Source organism: Ictalurus furcatus, chromosome 17 (genome assembly GCF_023375685.1).
Source record: "Ictalurus furcatus strain D&B chromosome 17, Billie_1.0, whole genome shotgun sequence".
In the NCBI taxonomy this organism is placed as follows: Eukaryota; Metazoa; Chordata; class Actinopteri; order Siluriformes; family Ictaluridae; genus Ictalurus; species Ictalurus furcatus.
Window position 1 is genome coordinate 16,357,362 of NC_071271.1, and position 27,595 is coordinate 16,384,956.

Sequence of the window (27,595 nt, forward strand, 5' to 3'; positions counted from 1 at the left end):
TAGCTCACAGATATAAAGTGCAGATTATAAAATTTCAATCAACCCCATGTATGTTTGTGTTTGTAGGATTTAGGATTTTAAACATATACAATTATTTGAAGGTCTGAATAATCATTTGGCACATATTGCGTCTTTCAGTGATCTTTAATGTACAGATGTGTAGAGACCTGGACATGGCAAGGTTGAGATCTATTCTCGCCTTAAGGTCCTCATTCTGCTGCTGTAGCACCTGAACACGCTCCTCCAACAAGGCATTTTTCTGGGCCTGTACAGACACACATAAAAATGTACTTCTTCAGATCTACAGATATATACTAAAAGAGCATTGGAATTATGCACAATATTGCATAATACATTAAAAGTTTTTTTTTTTATCAAAATGATCAGAATAGGTATGAACCTTTAACTTGGTGATTCAGTCCTGATTGTTGTAGCTGTTGTTGCTGTTGATGTTGTTGTTAAGAACAAGTCAGTGTTACAGTTTTTGCTGAATAGTTATGTGTGCCAAGTCAAACTGAGATGCAGTGCTATTCGGCACGTTCCAAGGCTTCTTTAAACCGCAGTGACATTTTAGAGATTGTGAGCTTAAATGAATGTTACATAGTTGACATGTTGCTCAAATGACTTTTCTGTCAGTAATCTGTAAGTCCTTTTCACATTCTTTTTTTCCTCCTGTACATGAGCTTGTAATTGTAACCTGTGATTGCTGAATTGTTTAAAGCAGTATGAGCTCAAGCCACAGTAAATAATAATAAAAAAAAATACTGATTGAAAGCTGAATGTAGTTTATCCTTATAAAGTATTTTCTTTGTTAACTCTCCATAAGCAGGTAATGCAGTGTTGTTAGTCACAACATAACCATAAGATCCTTTCTGCATCATATGCTTGACGTTAGTCTTGCAAGCCAGACTTCAGGCATCCATAAGAGAGTATGGTACATTTGGTCCAAGAATGCCCAGGTTTACAGAAAGAGGATAGTATGGCTGACATTGTGATTACCCACAGAACCTATCATGTGGTTTACCCAAAACAAACTCTTTTAGACAATACAAATATCATTTAAAAATGGAAATGAAAAGCTAATTTTGTCACAGTATTTAAAAGTTTGTTTTCACACTGGAAATTTCCAGAAGTACAGAGAGCCTGAGGAGATCCTGAAGCTTGTGGCAAGATAAGTGTACAAAAGATATAAGATGCTTTGTAGATTACGTACCATGAGGTTATCAGGTTAAAACTAGCTTGATGTAAACACTGGATGTAAACAAATAAACAAATACCATATTAGACAAGATCAATTCCACAATGCAGTGTGACGTGACACTGATTCTCAATCCCCACAAAAGACATGGACTGGCTAGATGCTAAAACAGTACCTTCACGGCATTCAACTGCCATTTTGGTCTGTTACCACTGTAAGACAAAATCTAATACATCCGCTTGATTTGATTCTAATCATTTTACATTGATAGAAGGCACATGAGTTTTGAGAAGTAATTCTATTTGTTACCACGGTTACAGCCCTGATCATATAAATATGCGTTACTTTCACTTTTTCCTTTCCTTCTGTAGTAACACTAACCAGTTTCTCCAACTCAGATATCTTGACTTCTTGTTGGTGGATCTGTTGATTCTTCATCTCCAAAACCTCTTTGAGACTTTTTAGATCCTCTTCTATGTGCTGATAAGGGGCCAAAGCTTCCTGAGTATATATATAAACACAAACATACACATTAAAATATGCCTCAAAATATGGAAACTGGAAAATAACTTTGAGAACATGTTTATAGAATATATATATATATAAATGCAGGTGAAGATAAATGCAGTACCACAATCTGTTCATCTGTACTTCTGCGCAGCGCCTCCTCAAAGCGCTTGGCTCGGTCGCTCAAGCTGCGGTTCTGAAACGTCAGTGTGTCCACCTGATCCTGAACGCATCACCATAAAAAAATACACACACACACACACACACACACACACACACACAAACAAACACACTTATCACACTGGCTGTCAGAAAGAAAAGGAAATGTATGTGCTTGGACAGTAAAAGCAGTTTTTCTACCTGCAGAGACAATCTGAGTTTTTCAAATTCTTCTTCCAGAGATTTCTTCTGCTGTTCGTGTGCCATCCTGAGATCTGAAAGAACAATCTCTGTTATTACTAATGAAGCCATGAAATAAAAGTAAACCAGAACCAGTTAAGTAAGAAATATAGCACAACAGCGCTGTAGACTACTTCATTTCACTTATATCTCAACAACTTTCCAACCAGTTTTTTTATTTGTAAAACACCTTGCAATTTTTATCCATTTATAATTACACTTAATATAATAGAAAGCCCATTAAACTATTTACTGCTTACACGTATATCAGCTAAAAACAGTTGACACTTCACCAACATTTGCGTCTGTGATTTATATCTGACTGTTAAAAAGTCTTCAATGATAATCCAGAAGCTTGGAATTATAAGCTTCTGTGTGTTTAAAATATCAAGCTGCAAAGTTCTGACCAGCAACAAGGTCAAAGCATTTACTTTTCAACTTCATATATAATTTTAAATACTCTGAAGCAATATTTTGCAATTTAAAGACTGGTGTGCAAATAACATACTTATTAATTCATGTAAAACAAGTCAGATAGAACCTTATAATTCCTTGGCCTTTTGAAAATGTTGACTATAGAATTTTTCACGGTTAAAGGACAATTATTTTTAATGAAGCAGAGCATCTGCTGAACAAGTCTCTTTGAATTCTTTATTAGTAAAGAGAATGAGTGCGTTAATATATACCTTTGTGTTGGCATTGTTTATCCAAGCCATACTATTGTAGAAAAAACTCAACACCTTCTGACCAATCAGAATCAAGAATTCAGCACTATGGTATCCATCCCTTTTCCACACCACTTATCCTACATAGTGTCGTGCGGGAAGCCTGGAGTCTATCCCAGGGAACTCGGAGCACATGTGGAGGACACTCTGGATGAGGTGCTAACCCATCGCACAATCACACACACATTCACACACTACAGACAATTTGGAAATGCCACTCAGGGTACAACGCATGTCTTTGGACTGGGGGAGGAAACTGGAGTACATAGAGGAAACCCACAAAGCACGGGGAATACATGCAAGCTCAGACAGGGCAGAAGCAGGATTCAAACCCCCAACCCTGGAGGTGTGAGGCAAATGCAACCCGCTAAGCCAGTGCTATGGTATAACATTTTATTTGTAAAATGCTAACTATATCCTCCGGCTTTTCATTATTTATATGGTTTAGAACTTCTGGATTTCTCAAAGGACTCACTTTTGACTGTCCTAGCGTGCTCCTCCTGTAGAGTGGCCAGTGTGGCGTTATGAGCAGCCTCCATCTCCAGCATGGTCGCCTCATGGTTCTCGGTCATCTCCTCCACCTGACAAACCATATTATTATTAAATCTTGGGATTAGAGCTTGGGAGAGCTTGAACATGTGTAGAAAAATACTGGCTAAACGGCTGATGCACGTGTCTGACCTGCTGTTGGTGCAAGGAGCTGAACTGCTCTAGCTGGCTGCTCTGCTGTTGCTGCAGAAGCTCAGTTTCCTTCTGCTGCTCTTCTCTCAGACTCTCCTGCAGATCCTGCAGTTCCTTCTCCTGCTCCACCTTCAGTTTCCTCAGCTGCTGCTCAAAATTGCGCTCCAACTCAGCCTTCTCACCCTGCAAACACTCCCACCGGCCCACGCTGACCACTACAGACAACAACAGGCAGATTTACATTTTCAAAGAAGTGAGTGGGAGATTAGGTACAGAGTGTGTGGTACAGAGTGTGTGTGTACCTATTTGTCATCTGACATGATGACATCATGCTACCATTTCAAGTGTTCTATCTTGTGAGGGTTTTTGTACAAGGTGAATCAAAGCAGCCTCTTCTCCACTTACCCACTTCATCCCTGATCCTGGAAAGCTCCAGGGACAGTTCCCTCTCCTTCACCAAGGCAATCTCGTTCTGCAACACACAGACATACGTAGAGGAGCATAAATTAGTATATACAAATACAAAATAGTCTTACCAAAAATAAATGAAATCCTGAAACAGATAACATTTGCAATTAAATGAAATATATTGAGTTCATTAAGGACTATTCCCAGTCTGTAATAGATGCTGAGATGGCTATATGGTAACCAAACCTGTCCAGAATATGACTGTAATATTTCACAAAGAATATCTTGCACTGAAGAAAAAAAAAAGTGAAACGATCTTGAATATTTTAAAATTTAATTAACATTTTTCATCATGATATTATGATACAACAAGCAGCCATTGTTTCTCATAATGAGACATAATACATTTTTTATATTTTATACAAGATATTTTCACTTGCTAAGATTTAATATTTTTTGCAGCGTGGTTTCTCACTAATATTTATTTTTCACTAATATTTTAAACTAGGGAATTCCATTCATTCCTAACCACATAACCACATAACCACATCCATTGTTATAACCACATATATTCCATTCAATTTAAATGTCCATTTATTCCAGCTATAATTCCAAGACATTTTTCATAATTTTATTTATCCATCTTTGCTGAGCGTGCCAATATTTCTGTATCTGACTGTATCATAAGTCACTGAGAATGTCAACTAAGTAGGATTTTAACATCTGTGGAATACTTAATAATTGTGATCCCAGTAAAAAATGAAAGTGAACAGAAATACTCAAAAACACTCTTCCTGATTCACATGTCTGTTTGCACAAATGCCATGTAATCAACTAACACAGTGACACACAGACAGTATAAATATCTCATGGGGATGAAAATTAGGTGGTGCTCTATATAAAGATAAGCAGGATCTATGTATATTATCTATTGCATTAGAGACATTGCTACATAATCAATGTCAATGTTAATGTATGATGACTCAGCACTTTCATAATCCTAAAGTAAGTACAACAATGCATTTTAGTACACAGTTATTCTGACAGAAAATTCTAGTGCATCATAATGAATCAAACACTAATGAACTACTGAACATTCTAGCGTATCCTATATATATATAGTCAGAAACGGAGAAGTAATATTTTCTAGGTCTTAAAATGTATATATATATACAGGTTATACCAGGTTTTTTTCAGTTAGGTCTTTGCAGGTGCAATCTCCCACACATCATCTTTGTAAGCAAAGTGCAGGGTCATGACCTACAGTATTACCTGATTTAGTTTGGTAACCTCTTGGTGTGAGGTTATTCACATCATTCTTCCAATCAGATCTTTTTATTCATTTATTTATTTTAAATATACTTGCTAAGACTTGCAGGTCTTAAAGGAGCCTTTTCATGAATATAAATCCCTGATTCCTCTGTTTTTTTCCTACTAGAGACCATTTGTGTTGGACATGACAGGGGCTGTTTCAAGGACACTGTTCAAACCTATTACCGACCCCATAAATTCAGTCCTATAAAGGGATTAAACCCCCGGCACATCCGCAACTGTGAAGGCACTGCACGTAAACATGTAATGTTGAATATATGATTATATTTCAACCTGTAAAGTCAGTGAAGGAAAGGAATTTGTAAAAATGAACAAAAGTGGAAATTAGCATTCTGAGTGATTAAAGATGATGAACAGTGAGAAGGATCACTAGTATGGTTTCACAATCTGGCTTCAGGTGTCTGAGGGTAAACATGGGGCGTGATCTGATCTCTAGCATGTCTTGAGGATAGCCACAGCTGCTAATCAACAAACACAAATACCACACATAAAAGCTCACACATAATTGAATTCACACAGATAGAAGCAAAAAGAAGTACACAAACTACATCAAGAACAATCTCTGAATCAGTCCATGCACACAATATACACACAGACACAGACGCACATACACACAGGCATACTCCCTGAGAGTGCAACTAAAGCAACGCCTGCATTACCCGTGTCCAATGAGCATCCAGACAGCAAAACAGGGGGAGAGACTTAGAGAAATAGCATATACTGCAGCTCTGGCCCATGCTAATGCAGAAAAATAATGAGAGAGAATAAGAGAGAGACAGAGAACACGTGGGGAAGGTGATATCATGCAAAAGAAAGAGGAGAACGCCAGCATCCCTTTAAATAGCCTTACCTCATCCCTGGCATCATAGCACGACAGCTTTGGCAAGAGCTACCGGCAAACGCCTATATCTCAGCTTCTCCTAAGACACCCTTACCTCCCTCCCTCTTCTCTACCTTCTCTCTCTCCCCCACTCTGTATCTCCCTCCTTTCCACCCTCACACCCTCATCTTCTCTGCTTCTCACACACTGAAATGCACACAGGGTCTCGTCCGTCGACTGAAAAGCGGAAGTGGATGAAAGGGGGAGGGATGGAGAAATGGGAGGATGAGATCGATAAAGGGCTGTTTTAGCCTCTTGCAATGCATGATTCAACAATGTCCACAGGGAGCCGAGACACATGCAAAGCAATTAAACACAATGGGAAAGCATCAAAGCCGACCCCACTCTCACAATAGCACCACAGAGTCTTATAGGTCATCCTCAGTTCACAACACTCTACCCTGAATAAAAGATGTCTTTATACTTTACAAGAAGACTGCAAGAATCAGTTCCACCAGTGATAGGAACAGTAATAAATTCAATTATCTTGTGAGTTAATTGAGAAACAAATAAACAGAAAATAAATAGCAGAGCATGCAACAAAATCAGCAAAAATACAAGGACGAAAATGGAAACATTGAGCAATAAAAGAATATTCTACACTGCTCATCTTATAGAAGGAAGGATTATTAGGTTTATTAACTGTAGTAAATGACCATGGGAGCAGCTGCTGCCGTAGTGATTAGTCAGTGTAGGTCCTCAGACTAATTAACTCCTCCACATGTGTTTTATTGTATTTTCAAACCAAATCTATATACAAGATAAAAACCCTGAGAAAAATCTAGCATTTTTATTATATATAAACATTAGTATAAAAAAACACCCTCATATACTGCTACCACTAATACATATTAATATTAAAATATGTTTTAATGATGAGTGAATGAATGAATAAATTAATGAATGAATTGTTCTTCTTGCTCGCCATAATTTTTTGTAAAGAATTTTTGCTACGAAAGTTATTACTATTACACCAATACTACCATTAATGTTTATACAGCAATTGCCAAGTTCAATCAGTGTATTTCATTCTACTTTACTGGAACAGTCTGAATGTAATTTAATCAGAACAAATCTTCTCTAATTACATGTGTAGCACAATACATATTTATGTTTCATAGTTAATACTAGCCCTGTGTTAAGTTAGCACTAGCACTGTCTATAATAATTAATCATTATTTATTATCAAAGTGCTCATTTAGTTGTTTAGTTAGTATCTAAGAGCAATCAGTTTATAAGTTCCGAGAAAATATAGGTTTCCTTATTTAATTGCTATTCTGTATCATTTTGTTTTGTCTGTGGCAATAATAGTGAATCAACTATAGTACAGTATAATAAACTCTGGGTGTTCAAAACTTTTGAATGTCAATGTATTTGCAGTAATGCTGCATTTAAAAAAACCACAAAAACCCCCCACAAAAAAAACAATGATTTTTTATATATATATATATATATATATATATATATATATATATATATATATATATATATATACAGTATCTCACAAAAGTGAGTACACCCCTCACATTTTTGTAAATATTTGATTATATCTTTTAATGTGACAACACTGAGGAAATGACACTTTGCTACAGTGTAAAGTAGTGAGTGTACAGCTTGTAAATTTGTTTAAAGTGTAAATTTGCTGTCCCCTCAAAATAACTCAACACACAGCCATTAATGTCTAAACCGCTGGCAGCAAAAATATTTACAAAAATGTTAGGGGTGTACTCACTTTTGTGAGACACTGTATATATATGTATATATATATATATATATATATATATATATATATATATATATATATATATATATATATATATATATATATATATATAATATTGTAACTTTAACATGACAAATAAGGAAAACTAAATATTTGGAAGGAAAATAGCTTTTAACATCTGATCAACTCCTGGCTGTTACAGGTACCAGCAATGTTAGATGCTATTAAAAACACACATTTTGCCCGTGATATCTCAAGAATGTGTATTGAGACTTTGACAATGTATTACAATATTGATATTGTGTCATCACAACACCAAGTCCTAAGTCACAGGTGAATGAATAGCAGTGTGTGTTTTGCTGGTGTGACTGTGTGTTACCTTATGGCAGAAGTGCTGAGTGGTAATTGCCAAGATGTCCATGCAGAGTGAGGTTTTTCCAAGTTGGGCCTGCAGGGCGCTGATCTGCTTGGCTTGTTCCTCACAGCGCTCTTTCAGCCCCAGTACCGCTAGGAGGCGTTCATCCAGTCCCTCCGTCCGACCTCCGAGACGCGCCACACATGACTTCTGACGCACTGATACACAACCATACAAATGGGAAGTCAACTTTATTACCATTCCATCGATATAAAAACATGGGATTAAACAGTGTGTCTCCAAGATCAGATGAGATGGAAAGGGTATAAAACAAAAGAACCATACTCTGCCTGCTAACAGTGACTAAATCGTTTACTTCTGTAATTAAAGCCTCAGAATTTGCAGTGTAAAAAAAATCCCTTGCTAACTTGGTTAAGTCAAGTGTTAAAAATCTTGTTTTAATCTTTTTAACAGCTTTGAAAAGACATTTAGTAACATAGATGTAATCCTTAGCACAACACAATTCATGCTAACTCTGTAAAATAGCAATTTTTAGTTTAATGTATATGCTGGGTTACAATTAATGGCAGCAATTTTCATTCAGTCAAAGTTTTCAGGCAGCTTTTGCTTACTCCAATTTGAGGGGCAAATGCTCTTTATGGTCATCACATAGAGATCATGGAGGTTATCTACAGAGCATCACATGCACCATTCCCATTGTAGACATTCCAATAATTCTGTTCCATGAAAGATTTGCCAAACATGGAAGACTAAACAACTTCTTTAATTCAGGAGTATAATTATAAATGTAAGGGAACTGCTAGTCTCATAGCTAACAGTCATATTTATGTTTGTAGATTGCCAAAAGTCATTTCATGGTCAAAATCAACTAGCTAACACAAGGCAACCTCACAGCATATTTATCCAGAGTATGTGGAAAACTAGTTTGCTATGGTATTGGCAACAGAACAATAGGTACTGCCACATGAGTATCCGTCCTCAGGTAAGCCAATATACTAGCAAAGCACTTAAGGGTGTCCTGAACCCTCCAAGGCTCCTTTTTGGTTAAAATAAATAATTGAAGGATGCTGCTACTAATTTGGTGGTCAAATTCTGGCAAACTGCCAAAAGCACATGACATATCAGGTATTTTGGTAAATTGGTATTTTCTGCAAATAATATACTTACACACCTACTTCAAAAGAAATGTTACTTACTGTGTGTTTTTATTGAATTATCTTCCTACAGAGATTACTTTGGGAAAGGAGCCAGTTTAACAGCAGGCCTAAACTACAACCACCAATTCCAAAAAAGTTGGGACAGTGTGGAAAATGTAAAAAAACAAACACCGGATTCCTTGAATCTTTTAATTATATTGTGCACTGTAGAAGGTGAAATGCCCAAGATCCTACCGATTTGTCTTTGGCAAATACACATACAAAAAAACATGCACAAGTATTGATAAGTATTAAGAGGTGGGAGGTGGGCAATTTACAGTAATCTAGGAGGTATGGATTACACATAAAACACTGAGTGACACAGAATACACATAAGAGTGCATGAAAAAAGCAATAGTCTGTGTGGATAAGATTTAAAAAATGCAAATGTCCATGTCTACAAAACCAGAAAGCAAGCACTCACACACAGATCACAGAGATTTTATCCCAAGTTTGTCACAGTTGCCTGGTTATTTATATGTAGATGAAATTAAGGTATCTCACTATAAGTCCACAATCAAACACCCAATATCACATCTATTACTATTACATGTTTCACTTGTATTTTACATCACTAATTATCAATTTATTATGGAGAGCTCAACTTTGCTTGTCTAATCTTATTTAGTTATACATACACTAAGGTGTGGAGGGACAAGCCTGTGTTCCAATGGGTCTTTCTTCTCGTAATGTTGCTATGATAACCCCCAGGAGCCATGTGCAGTGTAATTAGATATGAGATGTGTGTGGGAGTGGTAATCAAGATATATTACACACACACACACACACACACACACACAGGAACAATGATGCACTTACCAGGGGAATGAGGTTTGGGCGAGACCACTGCAAATCTCTTTGGGGAGGACAGAGCAGGATGAGCAACATCTCCATCTCTTTGAAATTCCTTTCTAGAAGCTTATTTACAACAAACAAGGAAACATTAATGCATAATAACCCACTGTAAAAAAAAAATCTTAGACTCTATTGCTCCAGTCTCAGAACATTGGATGAAAATCCATAACAGCTTTGTTAAAACATTAAATCATGTCTATGTTATCATAATACACTATATAGCTGAAAGCATGTGGGAAAGATTTCCACAGAAATGTGGGGGGAACAAAAGGGGGGAAGAACTCCATGTTAATGCCCATGGTTTTGGAATGGGCCCATATGTATGGGTAATGGACAAGTGTCTAAACCTAGGGCTAACCCTAACCCTAACCCTAAAGGGAATTTTTTTTAAAGTATTAGAAACAGGATTGAAACAATGCTTATGCTTCAACTATATATATATATATATATATATATATATATATATATATATATATATATATATATCTCACTGTGCAAAAGTCATAGGCAAATGCAAAGAAATGCTGTAGAGCAAAGATGCCTTCAAAAATAATGAAATGAAATGTTTCTTGATTTAAAAAAATACTATAAAGAGCAGCAAACATTAATAAATGAAACAAATGCAATATTTGGTGTGACGACCTTTTGCTTTAAAAAAAAAGTAGTCTCAGGAAGAATTAGTGCAGTTTTATAAGGAAATGAGCTGCAAGTTTTACTGAGTATCTTTCAGAACCAGCCACATCTTTCAGACTGTCGCACTTGAATTTTTGCAGCAAAATCCAGCAGCCTTCATTAATATTTTTTTTGTATGAAAAGTATATTAATATACTTAATATGCTGCTTTCTTTACTGATATACAAACATTTTTTCTGTAACATTTATTTTTGTGCTGGAAAACTAATGTTTGGAAATCTAAAATGTTTTTGTACTGACTCGATAATGTGGAAATCATAAAGTAAAACTTCATAACAAAGTTTGTACTAAAACAAAACAGTTTGCCTAAAACTTTTGCACAGTACTATATACATTACTGTATATACCGTATACCGTATATTACCCGGTTCAAAAGTTTACATACCCTTGATTCTTAATACTGTGTGTCGTTACCTGGATTATCCACGACTGTTTTTTTTATTTTATGATAGTTGTTCATGAGTCCCTTGTTTGTCCTGAGCAGTTAAACTGCCCATTGTTCCTCGGAAAAATCCTCCAGGTCCTGCACATTCTTTGCTTTTCCAGGATCTTCTGCATATTTAACCCCTTTCCAACAACAGCTATATAATGTTGAGATCCATCTTTTCACACTGAAGACAACTGAGGGACTCGTACAACTATTACATAAGGTGAAAACATTCACTGATGCTCAAGAAGGCAACACGACACATTAAGAGCCGGGGGGGGGGGGGGGGGGGGGGATTTTGAACAGGATGATCGGTGTCGATTGTTATTATTTTGCCTTCTGGGAGACATATAGCTATCTTATTTAGCGTATGAAGGGCAACACTAAATGAAAAAACAAAGATCTTTAAACAAAACAATAACAATTTACACCAAAACAAAAGAAAATACCTTCATAAGAAATGATGAAGGATTAAGATTTAATATTTAAAGTTGAGGTGAGGTGTATAATATAAACCTGAGCATAAGTTTTCATCAACATGGAACATTCAACACAATCGTTTTTGTAAGTATTTTTCCACAGTGGACCTTCCATCCTTTTAACAGATTCAAGACAATTTTTGCAATCAATAATTCATTTTAGTATTATTTTAATCTAAACATCTATATAAAACTGAAGTTCCTTATTCATCTGCCTTTTACAAATGATTTTTCTATCCCTTTTATGACATTCATGTCGGTTTTATTATTCGATGCAGTGCTAAAACTGACTCTAATTGGTTTTCCAGAACTCTAACACCCAATCAATAAACTTTCACTTAAATGTATAGGTTTGAATGAATCATATGTTGCCATTACATTGGACGCAGGGTACGAAAGGATTTATTCATGTTCTCTCAGTAGGTCTCCCTTGACGCAAGACCAGACTGTGACCAGTAGGTGGCGCACCTTTCCCACATTTCCAAACGTCTTTTCTGCTATAAGCACTGCAGCAAATCTAGTGAAAAACATAACTAGCTTAGCGCTCAGTCACTGTTCCACCACCAGATGGCACTTTTTAGACATCTTTAGAAGCCTATGATGCAGACATACCCAACAAATTTCACATTCGTCACATGAGCAAAAGTGCTGACCGGCTGTGTCTGAATCCTCTGAGAAACAGTTTGTCCTCTGCCTTGACCATGCTCTTTGAGAAGCCATGCACATGATGATGTATTTATCCTTAATGCTTTGCATGCACTGTTTTAGAATTAAATAAATAGTAACATTTTCAGAGCTAAGGAACGCTACATGGTCATGCTATAAAATACTTGTGAATATTACAGGTCCAAGAAATAAATTCAGCTAAATTCATACACCGCAGATATGTAAGACAGTGATTAATTACAACAGCATGACAAAAACATGAGTTTTGACACTTCATTCCTTTGAAAATTTAGTCCCATCGCTAAAAGGAAAAAAAAAAAAACAGCTTAATGTGCCTCATCATATACACTTTGTTTGACAATCCAAAGATTATTTTTTAAATGATGAATGTTGTTGCTGGTGATGTTATTGGTGTTATTGGTGTAATTGTAGTTGTTGGTTGTGTTATTGGTGTTATTGTAGTTGTTGTTTGTGGTATTATTGTTGATGGTGTTATTGGTGTTATTGCTGTTGGTGGTGGTGTTATTGGTGTTGTTGTTATTGTTGGTTGAGGTGTTATTGTTGTTGGTTGTGGTGCTATTGTTGGTGATGTTATTGGTGGTGTTAGTGGTGTTGTTGTTGGTTGTGTTATTGCTGTTATTGTTGTTGGTTGTGGTGTTTTGTTGTTGTTGATGGTGGTGATGGTGGTGTGATTGGTGTTGATGGTGTTGTTACCTTTCTCAAATTCTCAAGGCAGCGAAAACAGGCAGAGTGCACATACAGTATATGCAATCAGTGATGATGTAATATGACGTAACAGAATGGTAATGAAAAGAAGTAGGAAGGATGAAGCTAGACATACACAGCAGCTGTAATAGCAGCTGCATGTCTACATGTCTGCACAGCCAACATTCTTTGCATTACCCACTATAGGAATGACACCTGCAGAAGTGGAACAGCCTGGAAGACTAAATATATGCTCTTACGCCCAGCCATTACATATGGGAATAAGATTACAGGGCACTAACAGGATCAGCGTCTTATTAGGTTGTGAAAAACTACTGATGACAAAGAAATCACACTAAGGGCCTCTGAGGCACAGTTTCATACACTGTGTGTGACAGGGTGTGAAGTGTGAATGCTACCATAGTGACAGTGGCATGTTCCTGACAGCACCAAACCACTCCGACTGACATCCCAGCCTCCAATGTGGTCCTGTGGCTACGGTTTGAGCGAGTCAGCAGAGAGATAGAGACAGACACCTCTCCAAAAAGCCAATCACTTTATAAAGACTCCAACACTGCTAGTTCAACAGTGTCTTCATGATTTGGATATTTGCCTGGTGTACTGAATACAAGAAGCCTACATGTTTGCACACACCATGTGTGCACAAAGAATAATAATAATAATAATAATAATAATAATAATAATAATAATAATAATAATAATCTTATTGGCACCCTTCTATAATCTATTATGTAATCTTATTGACACCCTTGAAAAGAATAGGCAAAAATTATTATATCTATTATAATATAAGAATTACACAAAACTCAAATTTTTCAGTAAAACAATTTGAGAAACTATCAAACTTTTTTCTAACAAAAAGTCATTCTCATAAATATATATCAATTTACAGTATATAATACTATTTTGTCTCTAAAAATGTGTGGCAATTTTGATATTTTAACCAAAATTGTGTTTTTCAGCCTGCAGCATAATTTGACACCTCAACATAATATTAAACCATAACTATACTATACTATACTATACTAATTTTTAATATACTGCTTTCTGTCTCCAGGAATATTATTGCCCCATTTCTATGGTATATAAATATAGAGTTGCACATGGATTTGTAAAATCCCTATGCCATCTACTGTAGCACTGTTTGGAAAACAAAACAGACAGATGGCTGTTGAACAAGTCACATAATGGAAATACAAATACGTAAGGACTTAAAAGTCCCATTTTCTACAGTCAGGAACAATGAAAAGAATGTTTCAGGAGTCTGGGACAGTTGATGATTTGCCAGGAAATGTACACACACACACACACACACACACACACACACACAGAAACACACACAGTGAAGAGGATGGTGTAGGAGTCACAGAAGACGGTCTTTCAAAAATATTGGTCAGTGCAGCCATTGTAAATTAAATAAGACTAAGATTATACACCAACCCATGAAATATCAGTGGCACAGAGTCCTCATAATCAGACTGTTAAGACACATAGCCTTAGCGAAGACACTCACCAACAGGCGAACCCTGCAGCAGAGGCGCCATAGAGCGGTGGCTTGTGTTATGGGCACTTCCACAGCTAGCTCGTCTACCGCTGCCACCATGACTGGGGGAGAAAGGAGTACGAGGCACAAAGGTCTCCTCATTTTCACTGCTTTGACCTACAAAGAACAAACACAGTCTGGAATATTATAACACATGAAGTCCTGACTCTACTGCATTCTCCCTGCAGTTTCCAGATTATTTCCCTAGACTGTTCACAGTCTCAAACAAAAAAAACTGCTGGCTCTGTGTTCTGCCAAAAATGAGGCCAGTATTAAGAACACTGACTCATTCCCCATGCTATTCACACTAGTAGGCAAAAGCTTGCATCACTATGTAAGTACTAGAGAAGAGAGAGCCGTGACTCAACAGACTGCCTTCAAATGAATCTGAACACACAGCAAGATCAAATTATTAAATTCAAATTAGTGACAGAAGTTTAAATTCTCTAATGGAACCTCTGGTGAATAATGTACTAATAAAGAAAAAATTCTTATTCCACACAATGTTAAGCGTGGGTATATTTTGCAACATGAACCCCAACAAAATAGCACTGTTCCAAATCCACCAGTTCCACTAATCAGACCTTAGATCTGAATTATGCTAGATGCATAGCAGATGTAGAGCAGATCAACAGACCAAAACAGGGAGATACAGAGATACTGCAGGCCTGACAACCCACCATGAAATACACATCAACAAATTACAGAGGTTTCAATACTAACAATGAGTCACATGACCTCAACTCTCTGAGACAGCTGACTTTTTGCTAGATAATATCTAACAGCTAACAGGAAAAGCTTCTGGGATTTGTACAAATTTTAAGCTCTTGTCAACACACAGTAGCAAAGCATAACATTTATTTTACAGTGTTTCTTTAGAAAAGAGAGCATTTACATTTTAGTAATTATTCATAGCTAGCATTACTGACAATATATTTTTCTGTTTTTAAAAAATATTCACGTTTTATTGGCGTTTTATTGCAGTAGTACAGGTGGTAGTTTATTTTGTAGGTTTAAAAAAAAATTACATTTGTGAAATTTAGTATTATATCTGAATACATTTCTATGTACTTACCTCCATTTATCCATGCAAACAATATCACCATCGCAAGCACAAATTTCACCAAACTACATATACAGTGACCCAAAACATTAGCATGAAAAACATTTAAATAATCAAAACTAATAAGGTTGTTTTTTCCTCTTTCATATCAGCAAGCCAACGGTATTTGGTATTTAGTTCTGGGAATGTGTTATCATACATTAAGGTCACAATGCCACATATATTATTAAAGCTATGATAAATAAGTGTCAAGCATTTTAAGATGAAAGGATATAAAACTTTCCTTTGCAAACTCGAATCCAAATCCACACTTACATGACAGCAAATCCTGCTTTGGCGTGTCTCTTTGAAAAACAAAGGTAAGAAGAGGTACAAAGTATCCTAGTAACGTGAACATTTCAGCATCAAATCCTCTTGACTTAATTTCTTTGCTACATCGTTCAATTGACATCTACTTTCAGAGCAGTGAAACTTTAAGATAGGAGTTGATAGCCACACCAGCAGTGTGCTAATGGATGCTAATATCAATAGCTAATAGCCATGTCCATTGCAGAAGAATAATTGAAAGACAGATGCTGTTATCACCAGACACTTCAGACCAGGTTAACTACAGTGTCTCCCACCATGAACTAGATCATGCCTTAAAGCAAAAGTGCTCATAAAGGCGTGGACAAGAGATCATATCGGGTGTGGACAACAGCTGTTGTTTTAATTCTTATTCAAGCTTTCCATTTGTGCTTACTGGCCCCAGCATCTGTCAAAAATGCTATTGGCATACATGTAAATAACAAGCAGACGAGTTGTGGATAGCGAGGCCATAAAAGTTGGCAGCACTAGAATGCACCGCCATAGAACCTCCAGCTGTCTAAGAGCCAAATGTCTCCTCACTATAGTATCAGACAAGCTTGAACTTCTCTGAAAGTCATACCAGTGGTGACAAACTCTAGATTTTGGAGAGTCATAACCATGCTGAAGTTAGTCTGATTTTCACCAACTCATACACAATGTATCAGTGGATTGGTGGGAAATGTTTGGTGCTGTACTAGTCTACTGTTATGTTAGGAGAATGCACAATCTCAGACTAATAGGTTGAATACTAACTGCATGTTGCCACCTAAATTAAAAAAGGGCCAAGCCTTTGTACAACCAAGAGCAAAAAGTGACAATACTTATTGTCTTATTACAGTTACTGAATGTTAACTGATGGTTTTGGGTAGATTCAGAAGAGAAAGAATGTAAGTGAGAGAGAGAGAGAGAGAGAGAGAGAGAGAAGGCTATTCTCAGCATTTTCTCATACTGCAGCGATTGACTCAGCACCACTTCTGCAGCAGAGGAAAGACAATGAAGTCATGCAGTGACTGGGTTTAGAGAGCAATGCCTACAGGGAAACTTGCAGCAAAAAGATCTACTGTATCACACACCACACACTACAAGCCACCTCACACCTTATAAAGATACATTAACATATAAAAATATAGATGAATTTTCAACATAATCTCTACCTACTACATATGTGATTACTCAGTGTATTAGCAGTCAAAAGGAACCTCAGCCTTCGTGTTTTGACTAAGTGCGGCATACTCAGGACAACACATTTCCCAACACTGACAAAAGAACAAGAAACCTCCAAGTCTAAGGGCAGTTGTTGAGACATTTAATAAGTGTTTATGCATGATATATACTGTACCTTTGCAGGACGCTTTCATAAATTCTTCAGAAAAGTATTATATAAAATTTGATAAAAACCCCATACCATCATTATTGCTAACATTCTGTCATGTCATGTCTGTCTCATCCTTAGTGCAACTGCTGTAGATTTGAATTCACATTATACTGTCAAGTATGTTAAATGTTTGCTGATTGAATTCAGTAAATGCCCCTAGACTTCCATTATCAATCCTGTTTTAGAAAAGTGGAGTTTCCAAACTTAAATTTTTATTGTTTCATTGTTTCATTTTTATGGTGCGCTAATCAATCAGTACAAATTGAAAGATAATGGTCAATTATTCAGAGCGCATGCACAGTTTGTGCAAAACCAGAAACAATAAACTCATTAAATTAGATAATATTCAGGTAAATCTGAGTTAAATTCAGGTGTTACATGGAGTAAGTTGAATAGGTATTTTCCCTTTTAGCTGCAATTACTCAATCAGTTGAAAAAAAGCAAATATTGCTTGTTTTTGTCTCCTACAGGCAAAAATAATTTCTATACTTATGCTTATTCTATACTTATACTAGCTTATGACAATTTGCTAGATCTTCTTATTCAAAGCATCATATAGCTGATCCTGTATACAGTCCAGGTATACAGCTGAGCGGTTGTGTAAGGTGCCAGTGATGGTTTTCTGGCAGTCCTGATATTTAGAAGCTTACATTTTGACAACAGAGCTACCATAACTGTTTTTGGCAGTTTTGCAAGAATACAAAGAAAAATACACACCGTAGGTATGACTATCGGTAAGCAAAGCACATGTACATTTCACAGTATTAAGGTGTTCAGACTGCTGAATGGAAGTCATGCCACAAGGTCGATCATTCATGAGTTTTTCCACATAACTTCATTACCAGGAACCAGAGCAAATCTGCATTTTGAACATTAGGCTGCAATGACTGAAAATAAACAGTAAAATAATAAAAATGTGGTTTGTTTTCTATGAAAATAATTATGGAGAGTGTAGTGTTTTCTGTTAAATACTGAATGTTTAAACCTAAGAACAAAACAGCACCAAACACATTATAAAGTGGGTGAACAGACTTGATGAAAAGCAGTAAAACTATGACTCAGTCACACTAAACAAGCACACACACAAGTCTGAGTATAAATTTATGCACCAACTTGTATCATCTTGGCACAGTGAGAGTATACTGTAAGCATTTAATAATTTATATACACATGTAATGTGAATATTTAAATGGTATACCTCACATGAAATTTAGGATCTTTAAGAATATTTGAGAAGTTTGAAAATGCTAAAACAAGAATCAATTGCTATTTCAGGTTCAGTGTAGTTATTTTTGCTTGTGTGAACGACACTCTCTATTCTGCACTAAAACTGTGCCGCTGCTGGAGCAATTAGAACGTAATTAGGCCTGCATTGAAAAATCCTTCCCTCTGTGAGGAAGAAAATCACCCAGAGAAGCACAAAAAACAGAGATTAATGATAGGCATCCTTCCTTAGCAACAGTAAGCTGGAGGAAGAGAAAAAGAAGAGGGTGAAATCAAATCCCACACAATATGCAGTACAAATGGACACACCAGACACAAGTCGCCGGATAAAGGCTCACAACCGGGCACAAGTCGCCATACCAGAGGGAGGTCAAATTGACTAGGGAGCGAAATCTGTACATTGACTAATGACTATTTTCTGCCCATAAATTATTCCCATGGAACGATTAAATTGATAGAATTCGCAAACTCTTTCCTGTGTCACTTTTGCTCTGCCTCATTAACGCCACTATTAACCCCCTTCCCTTTTTTCCCACTTTTCCTTTCACCCATATAGAAACACAATAAATCTCAGTTGGCATTGTCGCAAACACTGGAAAACACTGCATGTGACATTTGGAATGATGAAAAATGTGTATTACTATTATGGCTCATTATCTATATAATGAAAATAGCAATCCTTAGTTCTTTTCTGTGTTTAACGAGGTTACTTAAAATCCGTTTACCAAACTACGTTCCCTCTGCAGAAATCCTGCTGCACAAAACCGTAAACAATTTAACTTTGTTTCTTTTCTCTGGCACAGTCTTCCAAAGAGAATTTTAGGAACAAAAGCTGTAAATGGTAAATAATTTAAGTCCCAGATGTCTTATAGTACTGCTATTGTAGAACCACACATAACACGACTATTCCTTAATCATTTATTCTAAACTCTGTTTACTATGTCCTGAGGTTACGAAGCATGGATCTATGCAAGAGACTAATGAGAATACAACAGTACACTCTGCTCCAGTTTCTACCCTAATCCCAGTATTGTCAAAGACAGTAGCCTGGAACTTATAATGCAAATAATAATGATAACACATTGTATACCCCGAGCTAATTCCTCACACATAAAGAATTCAAGTTAAAATAGCACTTACAGTGAGGGGGGCGGCATGGGCTGCTATGAGTGCTATCGTTGGACTGGTTGCTGGACACGGAGGACACACTGGCACTGCGAACGAAGCCGAAAGCAGCAAGGCGAGCAGTGGGTAGGTGGGAGAAGCCCGGTGGGCGCAGGCCAGACTGACCTGATTTGGGGAGGAGGGACTTGGGAGCAACCTCTAATATAGGCTTCTTCTTCTCCTCTGATGAAACATTACAAAATACTTTAGTTTGGATTCCCATCAATACACAAGTAGCACAAGGTAAATAAAGTGCATTAAATATTTGTGCCTTGCAGAATTATTGGCAAATCATTAAAATGTGCATAATGAAATGTACAAAATTAACACTGCATAGAAGAATTCACATTTTACAGTCAAACAATAACAAAAAAACCTGGTTTATTTTTATTATAACATTTTCTTTTTTCTCTCCAAAATATATGTGCCACAATTATTGAAAGTACACAGTACTGTGCAAAAGTCGTAGCCACATGCAAAGAAATGCTGTAGAGCAAAGATGCCTTAATAAATAAAGACATTAAATGTTTCTACATTTAAAAAATACTAGAAAGAGCAATAAACAGTACTAAATGAAACAAAGTCAATATTTGGGCTGATGAGACTTTACTTTAAAAAAATAGAAGGCTCAAGTAGAATTCGTGCAGTTTTATAAAGAAATGAGCTGCTAAGTTTTATTGAGCATCTTGCAGAACCAGACACAGTTCTTCTGGAGACTTTGAGACTTTGGAGTTTATAAAAAAGTTTCTATTAATGAGGTCTTGCACAATACTGTATATAAATGCTTTTTATGGTCATTAGTAAATTAGACTAAATTCACTGAATACTATTGGAAATAGTAAATATCATTTATCACATTATAGGATATTCTAAAGCTTCTGAAATTACAGCATTCCCAGTTATGTGAAAAGGTATATAATTAATAGTAATATAGCCTATAAACTGCCAGCACAGTCCTCTAGCACAGGTAAGATTTCATTCAAAACTTCATTTCATGTACATTTCCTTTCAACCATGAACTGTTTTACTCCTAACAGACACCAGAAACAGAAGTTAACCTCCTCATACTGGATTAACTTGTCGATTAATTGTTATTAATATTCTTGCAATATCGGGGTATACAGGCATAACATAAATTATGCCTGAAGGTACCACAAGCATATATTTAATATAATGATAATGAGTCTTTATTGATCACATATACATTACAGCACAGTGAAATTCTTTTATTAGCATACCCCAGCATGTCAGGAAGCTGGGGTCAGAGCGCAGGGTCAGCCATGATACAGCGCCCCTGGAGCAGAGGGGGTTAAGGGCCTTGCTCAAGGGCCAAACAGTGGCAGCTTGGCAGTGACCTTCCGATCAGTAATCCAGAGCCTTAACCACCAAGCCACCACTGTCCCCACTATCTGTGATGATTATGTTGATTATGGATCATCCAAGATCAAATATGATATTTTAATGTATACTATATTTTTCTGCTTTTATCCAAAGCAACAAAGCAAAGCAGAATCTAATAAAACTCTGATAACAAGCAGTTATGTCTTAAGGGCTTTGTTAAAGGGCCTAGCTGTGGTTTTTGGTCAGCCCTAGGATTTAAATTCAGATCCCTAGGCACTAAAGGATATTAAATTTATCATGGTTTTATAGTTGACATTTATTTTATATGGAGCAAAGAATTTTTAGAAATGCTCTATTTAAGTAAAACTAGACAGAATCTTGAGCTTTGGCTATAAGACTAGGTAGAATACAAATGAATCAATGCTCAGTAAACATATTCAGAAGGTGTAAAATGAGCAGCTCTTGAATTTGACTGCTGTCATGGGTTTCCAACTTCAAAGCAAGAAATGGTGTAAGAGGCCCCATGCATATGCAATTCTCAAAATGATTACAGTACAAAGCCTCATGGCTGGTATGGTGACACTTTAGCCTTAGGCTGGATAATTAAACCGTGAACTGTTTCGGGAGGAGAGTGTTAGCTTGTGCATTTTATGATCGCACTGCAGCATAATTTATTAGTGGCTTGGTACACAGGACTAGAGATGAAGCGCATGGTACAGGATTTATTCACTGCAAAAAATGCATTAATTAGAATTTCTGACAATAGAAATATCTTAATTCCCTCTTTATGATATTGAGTCTGACACTGAGGTGATTTTTAATTGAACTGGATATTTTCATGGAATGAATATTACACACATCTCACACCAGGTTTAGGCTGCAAAGTGGTAAATTCATACCTTATAAGATACATTATAATTACCATACCTATAAACTCATGTCTACATAAACCCTAACCCTCTGAACATAGAATTTTGGTTAATTAGTAACAAAGTAATATTAAATTTTTTGAATTATAAATGGGACCAAATATATATTATATAGTTATATATAATATAAATCAATGTTCTATTAATTTGCCTTTCTTGATGTTGCACAATCATGGGTCAGTGTGCTCACTTCAGCACCATAGAATTTTTGTACCTAGTGGTCAAATTGGGAACTGCAACAACTGCTACACGCAGATATCTGGCAACCTGTGATAAAGTTATTAGCTGTTCTCACAGATGAACAAAGGTATATTGTTCACTCTGAAGATATCTGCAGCCGTTTTAATGTTCAAAATGAGCTGCTAGACCGTATGCTGGATGACAGTACACTGTCAACTTTAAACTGCCTAATAGAGGGTTACTCTAAAAAAAAAAAACAACTAAAAAAAAATCTATACCATAAGTCAAGTGTGACAGCCACTCGCCTTAAATTAGGCTGAGGCTATGTCGTTATTAATGTCATCCTACCCCACCAAAATCTATGGTTATGAGGCATCGCTGTTTGTTTCATTATCACTGCAGATATCTTCAGAGAGCACCATTTTGTGAATTTTCTATTTGAGTTATTCAATCATCCAGGAACATCTGCTAACTAACCTGTGGAATCTTGGTAGCAGTGCGTAGACTGCCCCATTGGAGCTGAGTGGCTGAGAGGTGAAGTTGACCTATGGCCTGTCATCAGCATTCTGGCTTTGGTTGTAGGCTGTCTTGTGACTGCTCCAAGGCCAAGCTGAGGCCTTAGACCCCTTGGTGATCGAGTAGCACCAGCTATTTCATGTGCACCAAGATGGACACCTCTGCCCACCTAGAAAAAAATCAAGGAGGTTCTTTTAAAATCTCAACATAAGACAAACATGTACACATAAATGACAATACCATTCCAAAAATAGCAATTTAATAAAATTTGCAATTCATCCTTTTACATGAATTCTCACCTCATGCAGATATTTGCCTGGGAGTTCACCATGGAAACTTTCTGACTTCCCTACCATTTTATGAGGTACAGTATGCCCTGGTAGTCTGATGCCAGACACCATCAGGCCAGGTGGTGAGTAGTATCCTGATTTCTGCAACTCCTGTCGATACTTGTCCTGTAGGATATTGGAGGAGCACATCACTGGTGAGCCTCTAGATCCTGCAACTTTTTGCTCCTTTGTGGCTGGCATACTAGAGTACGGTGAAAGCCTTGAAGGCAGAGTAGAGGCTTCATATGGACTCTCTGTAGAATGTGACTTTGGCTGAGGACTCTTACGGACATAAGTAATGATTTTTGGGCGGACATTTTTAGGTCTTTGAGGAGGAGAGGACTTCATAAAATCAGATCCTGATTTAGATGGCTGTTGAGGAGGAATTGGTTTTGGGATGCCACTACTGAAATAGCTTTTACTTGGAAGCTTCAAACCACTAGCAAGCCTCTGTGGAGAACCAGAAGGTTCCTGGTTTGGACTTCGTGTGCTGACACCCTTGGCTGGTGAAGAAAGTGGTTGTCGTTTTGGGGAGCTGGTGGTCTTGGAAGATGGAGAAGTAGAGGGGTGTGATGAAGTTCCCCATGGCATTCGTTTTTGCAGGCTGGATGGGCTAGTGCTCTGAGTTCTTTCAAAAGATGCCTGTTTCTGGTACAGTCTGGGTTCTGCTACCACACTGTGACTGGGTGTTTCTGATGAGTCTGGCTTAAAGGATCTTTGAGCCATTTCTAAAGTTTCCTCTTTTTGGGATTGTTTAGATTTTATTTCATGACTAGTATCATGAGGAATCTTGTTGGCCACTGAAAAAGAATGTGTGTCATCTGACCCAAATGGTTGGCAAGATTTCTGCTGAAATGAAACTGCTTTTGGATCATTATGTTTACATTCTTCCTTAATTGAAGTCGGGTGCTTCTCAGCAGCATCTGCATTGTTCTCACTGGCATTTTCTGTTTTGTTGTGCTCATTTTTAGCACCTGCAATGGTTGGTTTACATTCAGTTATGTCATTTTTCAACTGGCCTGAGGATTCTTTGCATGTTTTTACAGGTTGGTTTTGAGCTGCTTGGTTTTCTTGTGCTTCTAAAAAAGGTTCCTCAGGTAAAACAGTATTGTTCAGATTGAGATCTACATGAGTTCCTTCAGTGTGTGGAGAACTTCTGCTCTTATCTGAGATGGTCAGACAGGACTGTGAGGTAAGACTGGACATTGTGGAGTAACAAGATACAAATACATCATTTTCAGAGCTAAACTCAGCCTTGGAAGTGCATGTCTCCATCTCCTTGCTGATGGACTTGTAGGAAGCTGTTTCTTGCTTCTGCGTGTCCAGTTTTGTGTCTTTTTGAACATCAACCTCAGTTTGAATGATAGTTTTGGAAAAGGTCCCTAGTGTAGGTCCGTCATCTTTAACATAACTGTCCTCTGAATCGACAACATAAGCCTCCAGTTCCTGGCACTCCAACATCTCAAACTCTGCCAGTTCAGGATCATCATACTGAGAGTCTGTGCCCCAGATGATGATTTTGTCCTGTTCCTCAGTGTGAGATATAAAAGAGGACTGAGTACCAATGTCCTCCAAAGTTTTACTTTGAATCTCATTTGCATTGGCATCTCCATCCCATGAATGCTCAGAGCACCTGTTGTTGTTTCTGATTTCCCCATGATCGGCCTGAAAGCTGGATCCAACAGGTCCAACAAGCTTGTCATTTATGCTCATGTTTCATTAAGAAACTGTGTTTCTAGGTTCTCATGACTGTCACATCAATTTTAGTGTCATTTCTCTTTTGAGATTCTTTTGAGATGCTTTAACAGTTTTACAAGCTCATGCTAATAATATATTCTTGCATCTTTTTTGAAGCAAAGATAACTGCTCCACTTTGACAGACACCAGAAGCTGTTGTTTTCAACCGGCTGAAGAGACAAAAGGGAAAGAAAATTGCATTACGGAACAGGGCTTTCACAGGGAGACTATGAATTACTTTAATACAATGCACAATGCCAAAGGCTCATCATTGGTTAAATGATATCATTATGAACTGAATGCCCTGTTTATTGAAACATTTTCACAAAACATCTTTAATTAGATATTTGCCCCTTAAGATGTAGAAAAAGATGCACTGCCTGGATAAATTTAATATGCTCATCAGCGACACAATATTTTTTGTGTCTCATTGCTTCATTGCGTATGTTCTGACTTTATATGTTTCCCTTTCACAGCAAAAATAATGGATATTTTGGCACAGACTGTCTTATTTTCCCCACAGAAATAATGTCAAACAGCCTCAGAGATGGTAGAAATTTAAGAGAGAGATTTAGAGATTTTCTGAACTAATGTTATATTTTGTTAATACATGACCTATGCAGTTATAGTAATATGATTTATAAAAGAAATTAAAAAAAACAACAACATATGGAATAGCAAGCCAAAAACTGGCACGCATTCCCTGCATTGTTACATGTTTTTATAACCTTCACTTCCTGATTCTTTTCATTGAGTCAAAGTTTATTGCTCTACAAACCACTGCCAAATGACCAGAACGATCATACTGAAATTAAACAGATTATTCTGCATAAATTTTTTTCAAATGCCCTCAGGGTGATAGATGCAACTCACATTCAATTAATCCAACCAGTCAAAAATGAAAATCTGTTTTAAAACAGAAAAGAGGCTCACTCATTAAATTTGTGTTACTCATTGTAACACCACAAGAAAATGAATCATCCTCCAGTGATGAGGTTTATGCGCTTAAATAATTTTCAACCAAAATGCCGGACAGAACCTTATAAAACTGAGGTCACAGTATGTTAATTAGAAAAGACCTCAGTTCATTTTCATGCATGTTTTTAATAGATAACCCACTACACTCTCCATGTCTACTAGTATAAGCAGTTGCTAAAAGTCCTGCTTTGTTTAGCATATATGCCTCCATGTACATAGCTGATCTTCTTTTTAACAATCACAACAACCTGCCATTTTCTCTACATTGCAAAAACTATACTGTGCCACAGAACTATGCCTTTTTTTCTTGTGCTAGCTGTAAATGTGGTTCTCAGTACTGCATCATTTTATGCAACTCATTATAGAATTTGCATACTGCTATTTAGGAACGATGAAAAATACAGTAGCCATAAATGATAAAAGGAAAGCATAGGCTCTGTTTTACCCAGCAACACGGCTGGCTCCAAAACCATGCCAGAAGGTTAATCACTGCCTGAGGTAAAGACACACAAATGTTCTGAGAAGGTACAGTACATTTATTCCCACAGGAAACACACAGGTACATATGTTAATTTAAAAAGAATTCGTACTGTGTAATATGTAAAGTAGGTATATGACATTTTTAGATTATTTAAAAAGTATACTGAGATAATATTGTATACTGAGATAATAAGTTATGATAGACTATATTAAACCCATTTTAAACAGCTTTAATGTATAGTATTGTGCCTCATGGTTTTCTATACAAGCAAAAGTCTAGGAAAATGCTTGAAAAATACAATGAATTGAAATGTAAAAAACAAAAAAAAATGATCGTTATAGGAATAAAGCAATAAATGAAAAAACAAATTAGACTTCAGTGCTGCTTTCCTTTAGTTGTTTATAACTGTGTATTTAGATGTACATGATAGTCTGCCATTTCTGCCCATTGAGTCCCATATCTACTCTTTTCATATTTCTGGTGAGAATGGCAGGCTTAAAATGCATTGGCTACAATCATGAAATGGCAGTTTTTAACTGATAGGTGACCTTTTTATAATTCGTGAAAATGAGTTAAACCTGTTAATGTTGTAACAAATACCACAGACACACTGAGCAGATGGTCAGAGTTACTGTGCCAAAAAAGCATTCATCATTCATACACTTATTCATACATAGTGCATCTCAGAGGTATAGAACATGTACGGCACTATTAATCATTTGTAAAAATGTGTTATTAAATGTGAAGAATATAGTGACTGTCAAAGACTATAGTGATTATAGTGTCAGGGTTACTTGAATTATGTACAGTACAGCCCACTAATATGATCATTTTAATGGTCATGATTGGAAGGTAACACTGAAAATATTCCCCAAGAACAAGAATGAACTTGAAGCAGTTAAAGACTGTGACTAACAGCCTTATCAGTCACACATGACAATTCTAATCCTTGTCCTTGTCAGCAGCAGAAATGACGAAGTACACAGCTTGAACAAGAGACCAAAATATATGCTGTATGTCTTACTGTGCAAAGAATATAGCTGGAATGATAAATGTTGGCCTACTAGTATTTTAATCATTTATTCAATGGAGATCGGCTTAATAGAACCAAATTAT

General features: G+C 36.6%; 1 protein-coding gene across 1 annotated transcript in view; it reads right to left on the minus strand.

Annotated features, from left to right (window-relative positions):
* mtus2b (microtubule associated tumor suppressor candidate 2b) overlaps positions 1 to 24,635 on the minus strand; it is a 28,854-nt gene extending 4,219 nt beyond the window's left edge. Inside the window, exons 1-13 of the mRNA XM_053646736.1 lie at positions 23,254 to 24,635; positions 22,916 to 23,123; positions 19,965 to 20,171; positions 14,785 to 14,931; positions 10,245 to 10,343; positions 8,233 to 8,426; positions 3,916 to 3,982; positions 3,511 to 3,725; positions 3,305 to 3,410; positions 2,066 to 2,139; positions 1,830 to 1,928; positions 1,580 to 1,699; positions 168 to 265 (exon numbers count right to left, since the gene is read on the minus strand). Coding sequence (XP_053502711.1) covers positions 168 to 265; positions 1,580 to 1,699; positions 1,830 to 1,928; positions 2,066 to 2,139; positions 3,305 to 3,410; positions 3,511 to 3,725; positions 3,916 to 3,982; positions 8,233 to 8,426; positions 10,245 to 10,343; positions 14,785 to 14,931; positions 19,965 to 20,171; positions 22,916 to 23,123; positions 23,254 to 24,558 — 2,939 coding nt within the window. The 5' untranslated portion in view covers positions 24,559 to 24,635. The remainder of the gene's footprint in view (positions 1 to 167; positions 266 to 1,579; positions 1,700 to 1,829; positions 1,929 to 2,065; positions 2,140 to 3,304; positions 3,411 to 3,510; positions 3,726 to 3,915; positions 3,983 to 8,232; positions 8,427 to 10,244; positions 10,344 to 14,784; positions 14,932 to 19,964; positions 20,172 to 22,915; positions 23,124 to 23,253) is intronic.
* Between the last annotated feature and the right edge of the window lie 2,960 nt (positions 24,636 to 27,595).